Consider the following 16,855-nt stretch of genomic DNA (forward strand, 5'->3'; position numbering starts at 1 on the left):
AAAAACACACAGAATAACATAATAAAGAAAAAACATCTAAAAGCCATAATGACATGAACATGAGCATGCGTTGACAACTCACAACCTACAATACAAGCAAATATAGAACCAAACAATAGTTTTTATATATTATTATTTTTTTGTGGCATATTGTGGCCCTTTAATATATGCACATCTTCAATGCATTTATGTACCCACATGTCTACTAATAATGACCCTGTGATCATTCGTGCGTTTGAAACGAATCACCCATATAATACAATAATAATAATAATAATAATCATACAAAAGATTTTCAAAACATGAAATCATACATGAATTCAAGCATATACAAGAAAAGAGAATTTAAAAAACGGATATTTCTATTAAAAGCAACAAATGTACACGAGAAAGAATCATCCCATCGCATTGGAAGTCACGCCCATCGGGTCCACAAGTGCTAATAAAAACACGCATATGTATATATATATATATATATATATATATATGTATATAACTATCTAAACACATCTAAATATAAATATAAATATATATAAATGTGTAAACTTGGTGCATCTTTCCCAAGTCCCGAGGGGCCTAAGGAGATAGAGATAGAGAGAGAGAAAAATGGTTTTAATGAATGAGGTGCTTTGGAGAGATCCAATCACATTGACCACCATTAAAAGTAAAAATGATATTAATGTTAAAAGTAATAATAACAATAATAATAAAGATTATTTAAAAGTCAAACATTTGAAGGCCATTTCTACTTCCGACCCAGTGTCCACGCTGGACTCACTCTTTCAAAGAAGCTTCCGTGGCAACGGCTCCATCAGGTTCCACGAAATTGTGTGACAGGAGGTCAAACTTCGTGACTAGTGGTCAACTTCAAAGGATTGTTTGGGTGGGTAATTTGGTTTCCTGAAAGGAAAAGAAAGGGGACAGGTAAAAGAAAAAGTGAACACGGAAAAGAAAAAGTGAAAAGGTTTCTTCTCATTCCTTTTTCATGAAAACAACCTTGGCGATCAGTTTACTAAACCATAGTGAACATTGGATTTTATATCACAATAGATTGAACATAAAATTTCAATGGCTTCCTATGCAATTGTGTCATTCCTATGCTAATACTTTCTTGGTGAGCATAAAATATTTTGTAGATAGCATTGCAAATATCAAAGCTTGACAAGATATTACTGCTAGTATTATTTTGAAAACTTGCACATGCAAATATCATTAAAAGTTAATAAATAATGATGCAAAATCTTAGAAAGTTGTGTTTTGAAGTGTTGTGTGGATGCTTTTTAATTTAAGAACATGCCTATTTCCCCATGAGTCACCTAAAAAACATTTAAACTGTATTGGGACTTTGACAAAAGAAATTGCCTTTTGAATATAACAAGATTACAACAAGATATTGAAATTTGGAATGGGTTAGATCAAAGATTGTCAAGTAATAATATGTTGGTTCATTTAATATTTTTTCACATTTTACTATTAATTTGCATGTTAATGGATTATAAATTTGTAGCATGTATAAGTTTGTCCATAATACATCAAACAAGTTTTTTGAATTAAGCAAATTTTTAATATTTTCCCCCAGAAAGGCCCACAGCTTCCTCACAAGTGTAAAACAACCAAAAATTCCATACACCATTGGGAGCATTAAACCTGTAAATCCTCAAACAATAGCACTTGTTTTTTCTCTCTTTCTTTTGAAACAAATAATTTAACAAGGAAAATTTCTTTCCAAATATAATTCTTGATTCTATATCTCTATATGTATATCACATTCTTGTTGGAAAAAAAGTATTGTTGAGTTTGACCAACCCACAAAGTGTAGATAGTTATAAGTAATTGCTTTGATTTAAGAAATTTGAGTTTCATAAATTCCACATTCAAATACATACATACATACATACATACATACATACATACATATATACACTTGAAGAACATAGTTCTACACAGGGGATATGAAATTCTTCGTTTAGAATATTACAAATTCGAATATTCGTTTGAATTTAGAGAATGACACAACATTCTAAATGCACTGTCTGTTTCCCTTTTTCTTCAGCATACACTTCGCAAAATTGACAGTTGGTTTATTACATGGAATATTGCACTACTTTTATTCAACTGTAGCAAAACAATATTGTGTGATTTGATTTAATTTGATTTAATTTTATTTTGCCTTTTCCGTGATTTCCTATTTTCAAAATACAATCTACCATGTCAGGTATATCACAATGCATAATTTTATTCGTTCAACATCTTTCACTGTAGCATTTTGCAAATTCGATATATGTATTGTACACATTTTGGCTCAAAGATTATTCAAAATTCAGTATGTTATCATCCACAAATTCGTGCAGATTTTTTCTAAATGTGGATAGATTATATCCAAAATAGATTATTTATGATGTTTTTTGGATGGAAATTATAGTGGGCTAAATTTATGGCATTTGGTAATTGTCTTTTTTGGTTTTTTCGATTTTGAAGTTTGATTAGAGTAATAATTTGTAAATTTTATTTTTTCAACCAATTTTATTTGAAAATCAATAATTTATAGAATTAATGCCATAATGTGTATATATATATATATATATTATAATATTATATATTTTGTTTTTTTTAAATATAAATATATATGTATATATATATATGTGTGTGTGTGTGTGTTTTTTTCTTTCCCTCTTTCATGGTTTCCTAGTTACAATTAAGAAATTAGTAAGTTGGGGAAGAGAGCTTGTTTTCATTGAGATAAATAAATAAATAAATAAATAAATAAGAATGAAAGTTCCACCTGGAATGGAAGTAGGGCTGCATACATACATACATACATACATACATACATACACACACACACACACACATATATATATATATATATATATATATACATATTGCTAATGTTATTGGTTGGAAGAAGAAATAATGTTGTAGAATATCCAACTATCTTGTCAAATCTCTTCTTCTTGTGTTTATTCTAGATAAATCCCAGAATCATAAAACCCTGGGAGATAAGTATGATCTTGCAAAAAAAGTTAAAGTGAGAAGAACATGTATAATACATAAATACATAAATACATACCAAATACCTAATTTTTGCAATATTGTCCTAGTTTAGATAAACACCTTTTTCCAATCTAGTAAGAGTTATTTTTTTCAAAATGATGTCAAATATCATCATGTGTTTTATTTTGTGTGAAAAAAATGCCATCTTATTTAACTTCTAAATGTATTGGACAACTTCTCTAACATTTACAAAGTCCCATTTTCCCCACTACCTAACACCCACCAACAAGATTTTAATTGTTTACAAAAGTGAACATTCTAAACATGTTTTGCTTCAAAATGATGCCCAAGCGACCCAAACACCAACAAAAACATCCGGACCAATTTTTAGGGTTAACATCCCAAAGAGACACAACAGAAGCTTGGACGGTGATGTGGGAACAAAAATTAGGGTTCCAAAGTCACTGACGTGGACATCTTCGTTGTCCACTTCCGTCCTTCGTCGTGCACTGTAGAGCTATCTTCGGCGAGGTATTTTTGTCGGATGCGAGAGGACAAAGATGTGAGCATTAATTTAAAAAAGAAAAAAAAAGAAAAAAAAAAAAACCCACATTTACCTACGAAAGGTGATGGAATTTGTTGTCATCGCCTTCAATAGAACGAACCAAACGCCCCAAGTAAAAAGTTATGGGGTGAATCAACCACACACTTCCACCAAAAATTGGGGTTTCATTCCTTCTTTCATCGACCCATCTATCCACCCTTCGTCTTCTTGTGGTTTTCACCATAGTTTTCTACGAAAGGCTTCACTTCGCAGGGAGAAGTTCCAGATGGGGTTGAATGTCTCCTACAATTTGTTCGATACAGAATCAGATTGACTATGAATTGGTGGTTTTTCCGGTGTGGAAAACGTGAGAGGTGAAGCGAAAAAAAAAACAAAAGGCTGGGAAGGGTATGAATGTATGTAATACACATACACATGGTTTACATACACATGTGTATGTGTGTATGTGTGTACGTAAACCAAGTATATATATATTTGTGTATTACTGAGTGGGTCTTCCGCGTGGTCAACGCCGAATCGAGGTGCAAGCTGATTGGGTCACATGGCGTGGTGAACAGAGTTGCTGCGATCACGATGACGCCGAAATCAATAAGCTGTGGGGCTGCCAAGATGTGATGATAATACCACAGAGGAAGAATAGAAAAAGAGCACAATGTACGACTCGAGGTGGAGTTATTGCTGCCGCTTTCGAGCCGCGGTGTCGTGAAGAGCCATCGAAGTTGTGCGGATTCCAGGGGGAACAGTGCGTGGAAGTGGTGACGAGATGAAAGAGGAGATTGGTGCATGGGGGTGCGTTTTGACCTGAAAGACGATTAGGATTGAATGGATATCATTGTACTGCTTCGGACAGGATTAGGGGTTGATGAGGGACGGATGGACAGTGGTAGGATCGACGGAGGGATCGATCGATCAATCGGCGATGATGAGTTCCCTGGTTGTCACGAGATTTCACGGCGGAGTTTTAACTTACGGTAGGATGTGGTCATGGCCGTTTTTAACTTCACGTAGAACAGTAACGGGAAGTTGCTTTTGAGCGTGAGATAACGAAGTCGAGGGGGGAGGGGCAATCTCGCCGGCGCGGGGTCAGTCCAAAGTCGTGGGAGAGCGACGAGTCTTCACATAGCTGTTTGACCGATGCAAGCGGAGTTTCTGCCTCCCACTTGCGCCCCTCAGCTGCTGGTCACTATAGCGGAATAATGAGGTGTTAATGGGTGGCATTGGAGAGAAGTCTGGGGCCTGCCGAGCCCAATCTTGGTGCTATCATTGATGTTCCTCCGAGATGCTAGTAGTGTTTTTTATTTCCAGTCAATCGCATGAGTGGCCTGGCTGCGTTTGTCCTGCTCCGCATCGCATCCCTAGGGCAGATTTCCTCCGTCACTGCACCTGCTGACACTCATCAAAATATCACACCCAGGTCCAGAGCTCTGCACATCTGCAACTCTGGAGGCCCTGCAAGCTCAGGGATCTTCTTGGTGAGGACTGAGCTGGGCGAATGAAACCGGCACTGTGTGCCTGTTCTCCAGCGCTAGAGTCAAAAGTAAAAAAAGAAAGAAAGAAAGAAAACAATAAGTTATATTTTTATGTTTTTGTTTTGTTGGGCCTAGTTCGTCAGATCATGCTCCGGCAAAGCAGTGGCTTCATGCACTGACTTCGACTGGCAACTTGAAGAATGGGAAAATGTGTCCTGCGGACACGCTCCCATCAGTAACGTAACTTTTCTACGAGTCGTTGGGTTGTACAAAGCTCCTGCCGTATTGGAGCTGCGCGGAGAGGTGGTGTGAACAGGTCCGTGAACAGGTCCTGGAACTGTGACTTCGGTTTTCACGGTGAGATAAAAATTAAAAGAAACATCGAAGTATAAAAAGGTGGAGAAGGAGACGAAAGAGGTGAGAAGTGGAGCGAAAAATGGGTGGAGCTTATTGACTAGGCAGAAACAGAAAAGCATGAGGAGGGTGAGGTGGCTGGACCAGTAGCATCTGATCAGGCCAGGCTTGGATATTGGAAGGGGCATTAGGAATGCGTTGTGGTGAGAAAGTATGCAGATGTACGCGACGCGCCGTGTCCTTGCGTGCATCGTGGTGGCGTATGAGTATGGCAGGCTGCTTCGGACAAGCACTGTAGCTGGGTGAATCTAAACGGGTGCTGTGGAAAAGAGTAACACATCCAAAGCTGACTTCTCTCTCACGCTCGTTTTGCGACATCTGCCGTTGCACCAGTAGTTTGTGACAATTTAAGTACCGGGAAGCACAGAGTTTGAAAGTGTTGCGCATCGTCGATTGATGCGAATCACATGCATCAGTCTTGCCTGGGAGAGGCAGTCCTGGTCTCCGCGAACATTTGCACCTACAATACGTTCCATGATTGTTCGCAGCTTCATTAACCCCAGTTGACGCAAACTGGTCGGGGAGAATGTCAACTGGAAGATACAATGGGAGAGGTTAGGAGCCCAGTACTAAGGAACTATCCAACTGATCCATGCTGTTACGAAATGGCAACTTATGAAATACAGCAGGCATGAAAAACACTTCCTGAGTGCCATTCATGCGCAAACTTGTCGTGCTTGTCAAGTGGATTGATTAACACAAGCATCACGTGCAGGCTAGCAAGTGTAATCATGGTTAAGGCATGAGTGAGAAAGGTGAGTAAAATCTGGCAAGGCGGAAAACAATGAAGGAATGATCAAACAAATGCAACTAAAATTAGACGATTTGATCTGAAGGGATCGGCATGCACTGGTGCACGAACAAGTCATGAGAAAGAAAAGAATGTAGTGGGAGAGGAAGAAATGGCCATAAATAGCGAGAATTTTACAGGCAAGCTCCTCACAGCTCCTCTGGACGAAGAGGCTCCTACGAATTGCGGCAAGTAGTCTAGCTATTCCCATACACCAGGAGTACTGTCTAGATACACTTTATCATCATCCTGGAGCCTCCGTCCCCGAGGGACCTCTGGTATTTATTCCATTCCACAGGAGAAGAGCCTCGGAGATGGATGCAGCAAAATAAGGTAGAAACAGATTGCCCCAATTATTTTGCAAAACCGATGAAGATGAATAAGGTGGATCTCGAGCAGGTGAAGTAATATTATAGAGAAAGAGAAAGTGAAAAAGAGAGCGAGCGAGAGAGAGGGAGGCAGAGATAGAGAGGTGCTCACAGCTATACCTATACCTTGTGGAACCTATACAGATCGACGGAGCGATTCGCGATTGATCTTCTTGCGTACACGTAATTGGAGATGGTGAAGCTTGGAGGTGAAGCGTAGGGTATAAAGAGAGTTTAGACAGATTCACTGAAGGATAAGATAGAAGTCTAAGAGCATGTATGTACAAAGAAGAATCCGTCGTTGCCGTCTTGCTGCAGAAGCTCCGCAAACCATCGTCCTCGTCGTCTTTGTGACAAAAATAATTCACCTTTTGTAGAGGGACACCAGCACTTCAGTGGTGCCGTTGTATATAACCTGTAACGACCAAAACTGCGTATGTTCAAACAGTTCGCTCACTGCTGCGTCGGCATGCCATGCACATTCCCGTTGTTCATGCCGCCGACCACACCGCTTAGGTTGATGCCGTTCACTCCATTTACACCGTTCTGAGAGCTATCCGATGCGGCATTCGGCATTCGCTTTCGCTTTTTCTTCTCGTAGGCGATGCCTCGCGCCTTGGCCTGCATCTCACGCACCTCGCGCAAGTACAGACGCACTTGGCGAGCGCCGAAGGGATTGCTCTCGGGTTTGCCCCCATTCTCTTCAAATGCCGCCCGTAACCTACCGATGAGCGCGTCGAGGGATCCCCACGCTTGCCGCAGCGGACATGGACAGGGATGTGGGGGATGAGGCAACCCAAAGAAGGGGCACGATTGGACGTGCACCTTGGTCTTGCCGAATTGGTCAAGATAGCGCACAAACTCTAACACATGCACTCCTGTACACCGTGCCAGCGCTAAGGGTGGACGATGATTTCGAAGATACTGTCCAAAGGTGTTCCAGTCTCGCCGCTTCTGTGCCTCGTAGCGACTCGGCGCTCGTGAGTTTTGGTCATGCTGGGGGTCTACCTGCATCCCCAGAGGAATGAGCCCGTTCGGAACGAGGCCGGACGATTCCATGAGGGATGATGGCCCCGCCCCGCCATGGGCATCCTGCAAGTTGCCAAGGGCAACTTCACCACTCATAAGCGACTGTATCCGGCTGGCGAAATCGTAGTTTTCTCTAATCGTGGCGGGTTTAAAATCCCGATCCAGAGATCTTATGAAGTGTTCGTCCCGGATGAACGACGGCTCACCTGGTCTGCTACAGATCACAGGGTGGAGCGTCGCCACCGTCGGGTTTAGAATGCTCCGGAACTCGGAGTTGCGGAAGTCACTTGTCATCCAAAGAAGCTGTGTCAACGGGGAATCTCTTCTACAGAAGAATTGAGACACAACATAGCCTGGACCGCTCCCGATGCAGCCAGTAATCTCCACACGACGATGAAGGGCTGTAGTCGGATACACGATTGATTCCTTAAAAATCTGTAAAAGGCGTCACAGAGGTTGTTAGTCTTCACCATGCATGTAGCTACTACAAAACAACTCTTAAAAGTGAAGAACTGCAGGCAGATGGACGAAGAAGCACGACCATTGATCAGAAAGTATATTGTGTCGGTAAAACGGAACATCGAGATAAAAAGCGAATATCTGTATAAGATGACTTGGGGATGGAGCTTTTGTATGACTAGCTACATGTATTTCAGTGCACTATCTCCGCGAATGTGATCTATTTGGGGGCCGCATGAGCAACAGGTGCAGGAAGCCGAGCTCATAATAAAATGTGTAACTCCTCATTTAAGGTAGAATGCGATGCTCTCAGGACACGGTCGAGACTTGGAAAACCTGTACAGTGATCAAGAACTCGACGCACCCAACGGCTTTGGAGAGGGAAATATGCAGCGCATTGCCTAGAGACACTATGGAAGGCGTGTTTTACAGAGACGCTCACCTCTAAGCACGATCCTCTGACGCATGCTCACAACGTTACTTCAAAGCTCAATTGCGTCGGTCGAGTCATGATTGAGATGGTGCCTTCTGCTTTGTTGAAATCTGCTGATAGCTCACATACCATGAAAACTCTTCAATGCTTTTTGGGTACTCCAAAATGTTTTTAAGAACGTGGGTGGACGTTCTATGAGTGAAGGCAAGGTTCTGTGCTCGATAAAAACCGTGAGGAGCAACTGCAAGAAATGAATCGAATCTATCAGTCACTCTCTGAACATCACAAGAAAATGCAGTTTACCTCAAAACGCCATTCCTTTTACCGCTAGTCACTGAAGCTTGGCAACTAGAACAAGGCAAACGACCTCTACCGAAGAATTTCGTTGAGATCTTCCGGAGTGAGAGCACGCAATAGTTGCTACTACATCCTAGCCCGCTCATAATTGAACCTTACGATGCGGTCGGTTTCAGGTATGTGTGGACTCCTTTCCAAAAATATAGAAATTTCAGGGACCACGCATGTGAATGCGGAAGCTATCAGCGCACTCTACACCTGAACGAAACTTCTCTGAGCTTTAGCATACTCTAAATTTGTTTGGGGATGGAGCATGAATCAAACTTCTTGCCATCTTTAACATCCAAAGCAGATTCAAGTTCTGGGCCTGAACTTTGTGCCCGCCGAAATTAAGAGCACGACGAAGGTGGGTCATCTACAGTCGAGACCATATAATTGAAACAGTCTCGGTGGCAGCTGCACTTTCCATATCGGTTACGATTAAGCGTACGAAGCTTACACTGAATTGAGGATGTTGTAGGCTTAAGTTTAAAAATGTGTTGCACTAGAGCACAAGCTGAATTCTAAAGTAAGAGCTTATTGAATTTTAACTCGCTCATATTCCATTTCGACGAAATCAGGACCAAATAAAGTGTACCAGGAAGAGCAACTTCACGCTTGTTTGTTTCCAAGTGTCAAGTCCTGAGGTATGAATCAAGGCACTCAGGTATGCCACAGCATACATGAGCAGGCCCTGAGACAAAAACATGGTTGTGATGTGAAAGATCTGGAGGTCACCTCGACAGGTTCCAAGCTAACGCAGACTGGTACCAACAGAAACAGCCACTGTACAAGCTATGTAGAATACTCGACAATGGACGCTTGTGATTTCTCTAAAACGTCAGTATCCAGGCTCCGAAATGCACAGCACTGTGCAGCCCCCGTAATGTAACCCAACCTAAGGTGCCTGGAAAAAGTTACTAGTCTGCTAATTTCAAACTTGCGGCGCCGGAATGAACTGGAGAACACCAACAGTGGTCAACATGCAAACTAGTTAACAGCGTCGCAATTCGCAGGTCGCAAACTTCAACCACGAGGTTCCCACCCACTACCCATTCCCTCTCAAACCGCCGTTCTCACATCCCCACTTCAAACCCTCTGACACGCGCTGCTTACCGATCGATCGCGGCTAGCTACCAACCTTGGCGGCTCAGCAGCAGCAGCACACGCGCAAGCAAGTGAGAGAACCACACCTCTTTATCGCAACCACTGCTGCAGACTAACACAAACAAGTGAAGCGAAGCTCACATATCCAACACCCCCTGAACTCTACGACGGCAACACACACGCGCAAACAGAACTGGAACGCTGGCACGAAACAGATTCCTCCTCCCCGACTAATTAGCCTCCGGACGTCAGCTGAGTCTTACATGCTTCCGCTTTTCTGGGCAGGGAGTGATCCGATGAGCTCTTGACACGTCAATAAAGGCTTCCGACAACGTCAGAGAGTCCCAACGCACCCTCGCACCCCCGATCGCCGCTCCTCCGTTGCTGGTTATAACCAACGCAAGACCCTGAAGCTATAATCCGGTCAAAACCTCTCTCGACGGGCTACCTCCACTCACATCCACAACTGCTTAACACAACCACCACCACCACTGTCCCGCGCCCATCCGCACCACGTCGTCGCTACACTACCACTACCTCCCCCCCCCCCGCGAGCTCCAACAGATGGTCTCACGGCTCTAGAATTCACGCTTGGGTGAGGGAGGGAGAAAAAGCTAATGATCTGGGCTTTCGCTTACGCACGTCCGCATCAACCTGCGTGTGTGGGGAGCTCGGTAAAGTCTGGCCAAGCCGAGAGACGCGGATGAAATGGATTCAATCTTCGCAGCTCGGGTAGCCCCGTCGCGGCTTTGTCTGGTGCTCGTTACCGCCTTGGGTTGCAGGCAGGCTGAGCCCACTGACGTCGCGCCCGGGATCTGTTGCAGGTGGTAAGGAGCGCGGGGAGGGGGACGGGGGTTCGGGATTGCGGGGGTTGGGGGGGGAGGGAGAGATTATATTTATTATTGTTTTTCTTCCGGCATTTAATACTGATAATCACTGCGTGCTTTGCGGTGGGGGGAGGGGGACTTCCATCGATGCATCGGTGCCGGTCTGCGGCCCAAGATGGGTCGTCGCACTTCCGCCCGCGGCGGTGCTATTCCAGGCCCTGCGCCAGCCCATTGGCTCGCAAGATGCTCTCCACGCCCTATTCTTACCGCGTATTCTGTCCTCTCCGGTGCGCGTCCATTTGTTGTATTATATTAATTTGTGTATCAGTAAATTTGTTAATCTGATTTATATACCAATAATAAGTATTATTATTAATTTTTGTTAATGGGTTCCCCCCGGCTGCCTGGAGGGGTGGGTCCTCCGGGTTCTCTCTTCCTGGAAACGGGCATCTATTCTGAGCGAAAAAAATTGTCTTGACGTGAGTGGGGGTGGAGGTGCGTGACTTTGTAAATTGGGGAATGGCATCACGATTCACGTGGTGGTGTGAATAGTCGATCCCCCCCCCCCCCCCTCCCCCTCCGTCCGCAGTTCCTGGCTGTGCTTCCGCTGCGTCTTCTTCTTCTTCTTTTGGGGCTGCTGATGTTGCTGGTTGCGCTGCCGCGCCTTTCTCTAGACCGCGGCGGCGACGCATCTCTCGCTCCTCATGGTTGAGTTGGGTCCTGCAAGCGGTGCGGTGCCCACGTCGTCGTCGTCGCTTCGCTGGTTAGCAAGTAAGTTTGTGGGGAAACGAAGTCACGAGTAGAAAAAAGAGATGAAAACACACTCCAAGTTTGTGGTAAGGAATAAAATATTGAAATACAGACATACATATTTGCATATTCACATACTCAGTTATATATATATATATATATATATATATATAACAAACGAATAGGGTTGTTGACTTGTAGTGATGCTTCACATTTGTAGAACTGGAATGTCTGAAATGTTTGCAGTGATTCTTTTTCTTTTTCCTTTTTTTCTTTTGGGGGGGGGGGTATATTATTACGTGTAGATTTTGATTTCAAGTTTTTGATTCCAAAAATTATAAATATATATGTACAAAACATAAAACAATCATATCTCTATAATTCTTGAAATCGAAATCTAGAGTAAATCAAGCTCCTTATTCTTGCAATGTATTATTGTCAAGTTGTGTCATGGGTTTAATTTTATGGTAGCTTTTTGTTGGTGTGTGTATTTGTTGGAGATGATAAATGGTCTCTTTGCAAATAAAAGTGCTCAAACTAATTTAAGTATGAAACAATGATGAAAAGAATTTAGTTAATGATGTTTAACAAAAGAAACATGATTTCAATTATAATTTGTAAGTATCAACATATGAAGAATATAATCAAATTGCCATAAGGGCAATTTTGCTTTTAAACCTTCAATTATAATTTCAAAATGCTTTTGTTACAAAAAGTAGGGAATCATTGTGATTACACAACACACATCATGCTCACCTGAATTAGAACATTATCCTCAACACTTTTCTCCATGGAATCCAAATTCCATGCCATGTTCCTCATTCCCATACACTATTGTGTGATCCAAGCAGCACGGAGTATTTATGTCCTGGACACCATGCACCATCGCATCACTGCCAGTTTTCTATACAAAAACTATGGCCAAGCCTCTGCAAGCTATGAAGGATCCTTCAGTGCAGAGCCGGAGAAGCAATTGCAATAGCGAGCAAAGAAGCAAAAGCAGGGGGAGATGGAGGAGGAGCATCATGCAGGACAATGCGGTGAAAACGCTGACTTAGATTTGCATGGCAATGTGTGTGTACTTGGATCTCAGATTATTACAGTAATCCACGCTAAACAACGCAGATGATCCAGACGCATTCATCGCCTCGCCCATGTTCCCGTCGTCGATGATCAGACCTCACGTCAGGGGCACGTTCATACTAACGGAGCTGGGTGATGAAGGAATCTGCTGCCAAAAAAACAAAAAAAAAAACAAAAAAAACAAAACAAAAACAAAAACAAATATACCACACTTCAGAAGACGGTCCTGGTGGGAGAGAGCGGGAGTGGTCGTGCTACATAATATGTATACACACAACACACACACACACACACACATATATATATATATATATATATATATATATATTGTAAAGGAATATATGAAGCAGGTTTTAAAAATCAGGGCAATCATACTGATGGTGCGATCAGAGGTTCGGCGGTGAAAAGGGAAAAAAATGAAAAGAATATTGATAATATTAAAACGCCCAGTTCTAGATGGGTGGTGTTACTCTGCGCATACTCGTGCTGTACACTGGACTGCATTAAATCTGCGTCTTTCTGAGTTTCTCGCTACCTTTCTACTTCTTTTTTCCTTCTTGTTTTCTTTTCTTTTCTTTTCTTTTTTCCTTCATCCCTGATGAGCGAGTGCAGGTTCTGATTTATTTCCCACTCTCTAGAAGATGAAGAGCCAATCTCAGTCTTCTGCAGGATCTCAGTAGCTTAGATGACACTGATGTCTGCCAGCGCTTCAGACAAAAAGAGGTGGTTCTGGAAGCATCAAAGCTTCTCCGACGTACAAGTGAGCCCGCTTTCGGACATTGGGATTTACAATTCGGTCCTTCAAAGCTAATCATCATGTTTACTCATTAAACATCCCACTTGCGAAACATAATCATCGTAAAAACAATAACAATAATGATGATAATAATAATAATAATAATAATAATAGGCAACAGCTTATCCATCCAAGTGTGAATCTGCACAAGTCTACCATTTATACCAACTGTGAAAGAATCTACAAATGTATAAAGCTACCGTTTCTGTTTATTTAGTTTTTTTTTACAGGAATGATACTTCTACTCTGCTCCTTGCAAATATTGCACGAGACTTTGGGTGTCTTTGGAAGTAAATAATGTATGTTGATTATTGTTATTGGTAGTGATAGACTTTGTAATGGTCATATATTGTTGCTAAATATTGAAGATGGGTGATTTCCGCACGAGTTATTATTCTATTGAGTGATGTATAGTGTGTGTTGGTATGAATTCCTGAGGGACATGAAATGAATCCCTTCTTGAACTGATTTACAGCATTTGTTAAACATAAACTGTGCAACATTTTGACCTGATTTAAATAGCATTATGATTATATTTTTAGTCATGATTTCTAAAAATGTAATGATATGCAACTTTTTTGAATTTTCAGTTAAAATTAATATAATTTGAAGTTATTTTAAAACTTTGAACATAAATCTAACTCTGTTTTAGCTTTTCATACAAAGTTGATGATATTAAATTTGCACAGTTTGAACATGCCTCAAAATTATACGTTGTACAAGATCATTTTACAGTATGCAGACAACATTTTCAAAAGTACAAATGAAGTTATTTGTTTGGTTTAAGATAAAGAACATAAGGTCATACTAAAAAAAAAACCATTGTCATGGAATCTTTTCACTTGAAAGGTTTTCCATAATAGAGTTAAAAGTACCATGTACAAACTATAAGGAAGTCTCTGTTGATAACAATCGTTCATAACCACTATTCACCAATCAACCATCAATTGTTCATAACAACTATATACTATTCAATTGCACATGACCACTCTTCACCAATCAATTCTTCATGATCATTATGCACCAATAAATGGTTATTATTTCATTGATGACAACCAAATAAAGTCTTCTCTCGTAGACCCACAACTTATTTGCTAAGTTTGTACCCAGAAACTTAGTTCCACGTTTAGAAAAATAATATCTTTTTAACCAAAACATTTCTTACTTATCAGCCATGTCATCTTATTGAATTTTACTAAGTAATTAAACCATCCGCAGTAGATGGCAGACTCCTGCAGGGAATGATCTTCGAAACAATAAGAAAAAGTGAAACTTATATCCTCCACGTCGCATGTTAAAAGAGAAAAACAGATCTTAGATATTCTCTGATGAATGAATGAATAAATAATGTATATATATATATACATATATATATATCTATATTTATGGTGAGAGAGAAAGAGAGAGAGAGATTCATGTAAGATATCTAAGTTCTGGAAGCTGAAACAAAAATGAAGGAAAAAGTGCAATTTCACCGAGGGATAAAAGTACATAGAAAATAGGTCTAATCTGTACGGTCACGGATGTCAGAGCCAGTGCCGGAGAGGCATTGGTGTGAACACTTTGCCGCATAAAGAAGATTCATGTATCTTTCACCCCTGATTCAATTGTCGTGAGTCTTGTGCAAAATCTGGCCTTTCTGTGTACCAAATTATCATTCCTCGATTGGAAAGGTCATTTTTGCCAGTCGCATGCAGGCAACTGTAGGTTTGGAATTAGGGGCCCTGCCCTTCTGGGCGTTGTACATGTTTGTCAATTTGAATCATCAAGAGGGTCAATCTTTACAGGTAAAGCAAATATTTGTAGGTATACGGAGGGCCCAAATTTTATAATTCCATTCACACATCGTCACCACCAGAACTCTAGCTTCCCCTTCCCCTGATCGAAATTGATGCTCCAATGTGAATCTGTTGAGTCCTTAGTTGGGAGATCTTCGTCTCCTTCTTCTTATGTGTTACTGCTATTATTAGCAGAAATAAGTTCAGCAAGTTTGTTTACAGCCATCGCTGAGGAACTGGAACCAGAAGAAGATTATCTTACTCTTGAAAAGTGAATAGTGAAAAAGAAAAAGAAAAAACCGACAAATGACAGGAATACAACGAGTTCACTTTACGAGATGTTGATCGGTAGAAATAAGACGAAGCGGCGTTGAGCTTTGTTTTAGTTTTTTGGTTTTTTAACCACTCACCACCCTGGATCAAACAAAACAAAGCCATGGCACTTGCATGGTTCTACAACCACTGCCGAGCCTAGAATCTGGAGTCCAGGGGCCCTGAAATCTTGACTTCCTTTGTAAGTTGCATTCCTGTGGAATCTCAGACGGGGGAGAGGTCTGATTACTCGTTCTAATAAGCGGGGCTCCGGAGATCAATGAAGAATTGAGAACCGGCGAAAGAACTGGAGATACTAAACTCGATGAGCAAATCGAACTGGCGGCTAGTGAGTTTATAGAAAACAAGTTCAACGAGGGCTTCCGAATAGTGGGTAGATCAGTTTTTGAATACCTTCGGTGGACTGACAATCGCAAGTTGGAGTTCCTCCGAGTCGGAATCGATCAACTCCAAAAGGGGAACACTCGATACTGTAGATCTTGCCGGAACACAGTTTACCCAGCTCTAGCTTCCAGAGCTGTAGGAGGGGGGAGCTCCCCGAGCGGAACGAGTCGCCGACATACACAATCCAAGTGAGCAGGAGCATTGGTCTCGAGCCATGGAATATCCTTCTTCGGGGAGTAACGGTTACGTAACTGGGATGTGGATCTGAAACTGCATGGATGGGGTCGAGCCCAATGCTTGATAGTACTGCAAAGTTTGGTTCTTTGTGCGTCGTGGAAAAAAAGCTCATGAGACGCTCGAGATGAAGTGTTTTGTTTCTTTGTTTTTCTTTATTCTTTTCATTTGCTTTGCTTTTTTTTTGCTTTTTTTGCTCTTTTACTTTTACTTTTACTTTTACTTTTTTTTTTTTTTTTGTGTTTCTGTGTTGTATTGTGTTGTGTTTGTCTGTGTTTGTGTGTGTTTTCTTTGGTTTTGTTTTGCGATTGTTTGGACCGAGATTAGTTAGGCCGCGACGTGGTTTAGCACCAGTAGTATATAAACCCTTCCTGCACACAAGTGGCCACTGACTTGCTTGGACTTTGAGCCACATTCATCGCGCCTTAACTAATAGCAGATAGGTCCAGGAGCGAGTCCGATTGCCATACAACCAGTAATTGTTGGAATCATCAATGACTAAATTATACCAAAAAAAATTAAAAACTAATATTGGAGACTTCCGTGGCCAGAGGGTCAAACTAGTTGAAGTCACGTTGAGGCCTCATTCTCCTCGTGTGTCGCAAGGTGACCGAATAGCATGGGAGCCCTATTACCCTATGAAGGGGTTTTTTAGTGTTTTATCAAGCAAGGCGATGGCTATGGATGTGGACGAGTGCAGTATGGA

General features: G+C 41.6%; 1 protein-coding gene across 6 annotated transcripts; it reads right to left on the reverse strand.

Moving 5' to 3' along the window:
• Positions 1-6,327: 6,327 nt before the first annotated feature.
• On the reverse strand, positions 6,328-10,838 carry LOC112273441 (protein G1-like7). 6 transcript variants are annotated; one of them, XM_090245033.1, is made up of 3 exons: positions 10,228-10,838; positions 8,531-8,762; positions 6,328-8,064 (listed from the first exon to the last, which is right to left on the reverse strand). In XM_090245033.1, the coding sequence occupies exon 3, from the start codon at positions 7,921-7,923 to the stop codon at positions 7,054-7,056; it is 870 nt and encodes a 289-aa protein (XP_090101159.1). In that variant the 5' UTR covers positions 7,924-8,064; positions 8,531-8,762; positions 10,228-10,838; the 3' UTR covers positions 6,328-7,053. The 6 variants fall into 6 exon arrangements, with proteins under 6 accessions (XP_090101159.1, XP_024358009.1, XP_090101161.1 ...); XM_024502241.3 differs by having other exon boundaries at positions 10,607-10,823; XM_090245035.1 differs by having other exon boundaries at positions 10,051-10,823.
• Between the last annotated feature and the right edge of the window lie 6,017 nt (positions 10,839-16,855).

The sequence above is a fragment of the Physcomitrium patens genome, chromosome 20, assembly GCF_059467195.1.
Source record: "Physcomitrium patens ecotype Gransden chromosome 20, ASM5946719v1, whole genome shotgun sequence".
In the NCBI taxonomy this organism is placed as follows: Eukaryota; Viridiplantae; Streptophyta; class Bryopsida; order Funariales; family Funariaceae; genus Physcomitrium; species Physcomitrium patens.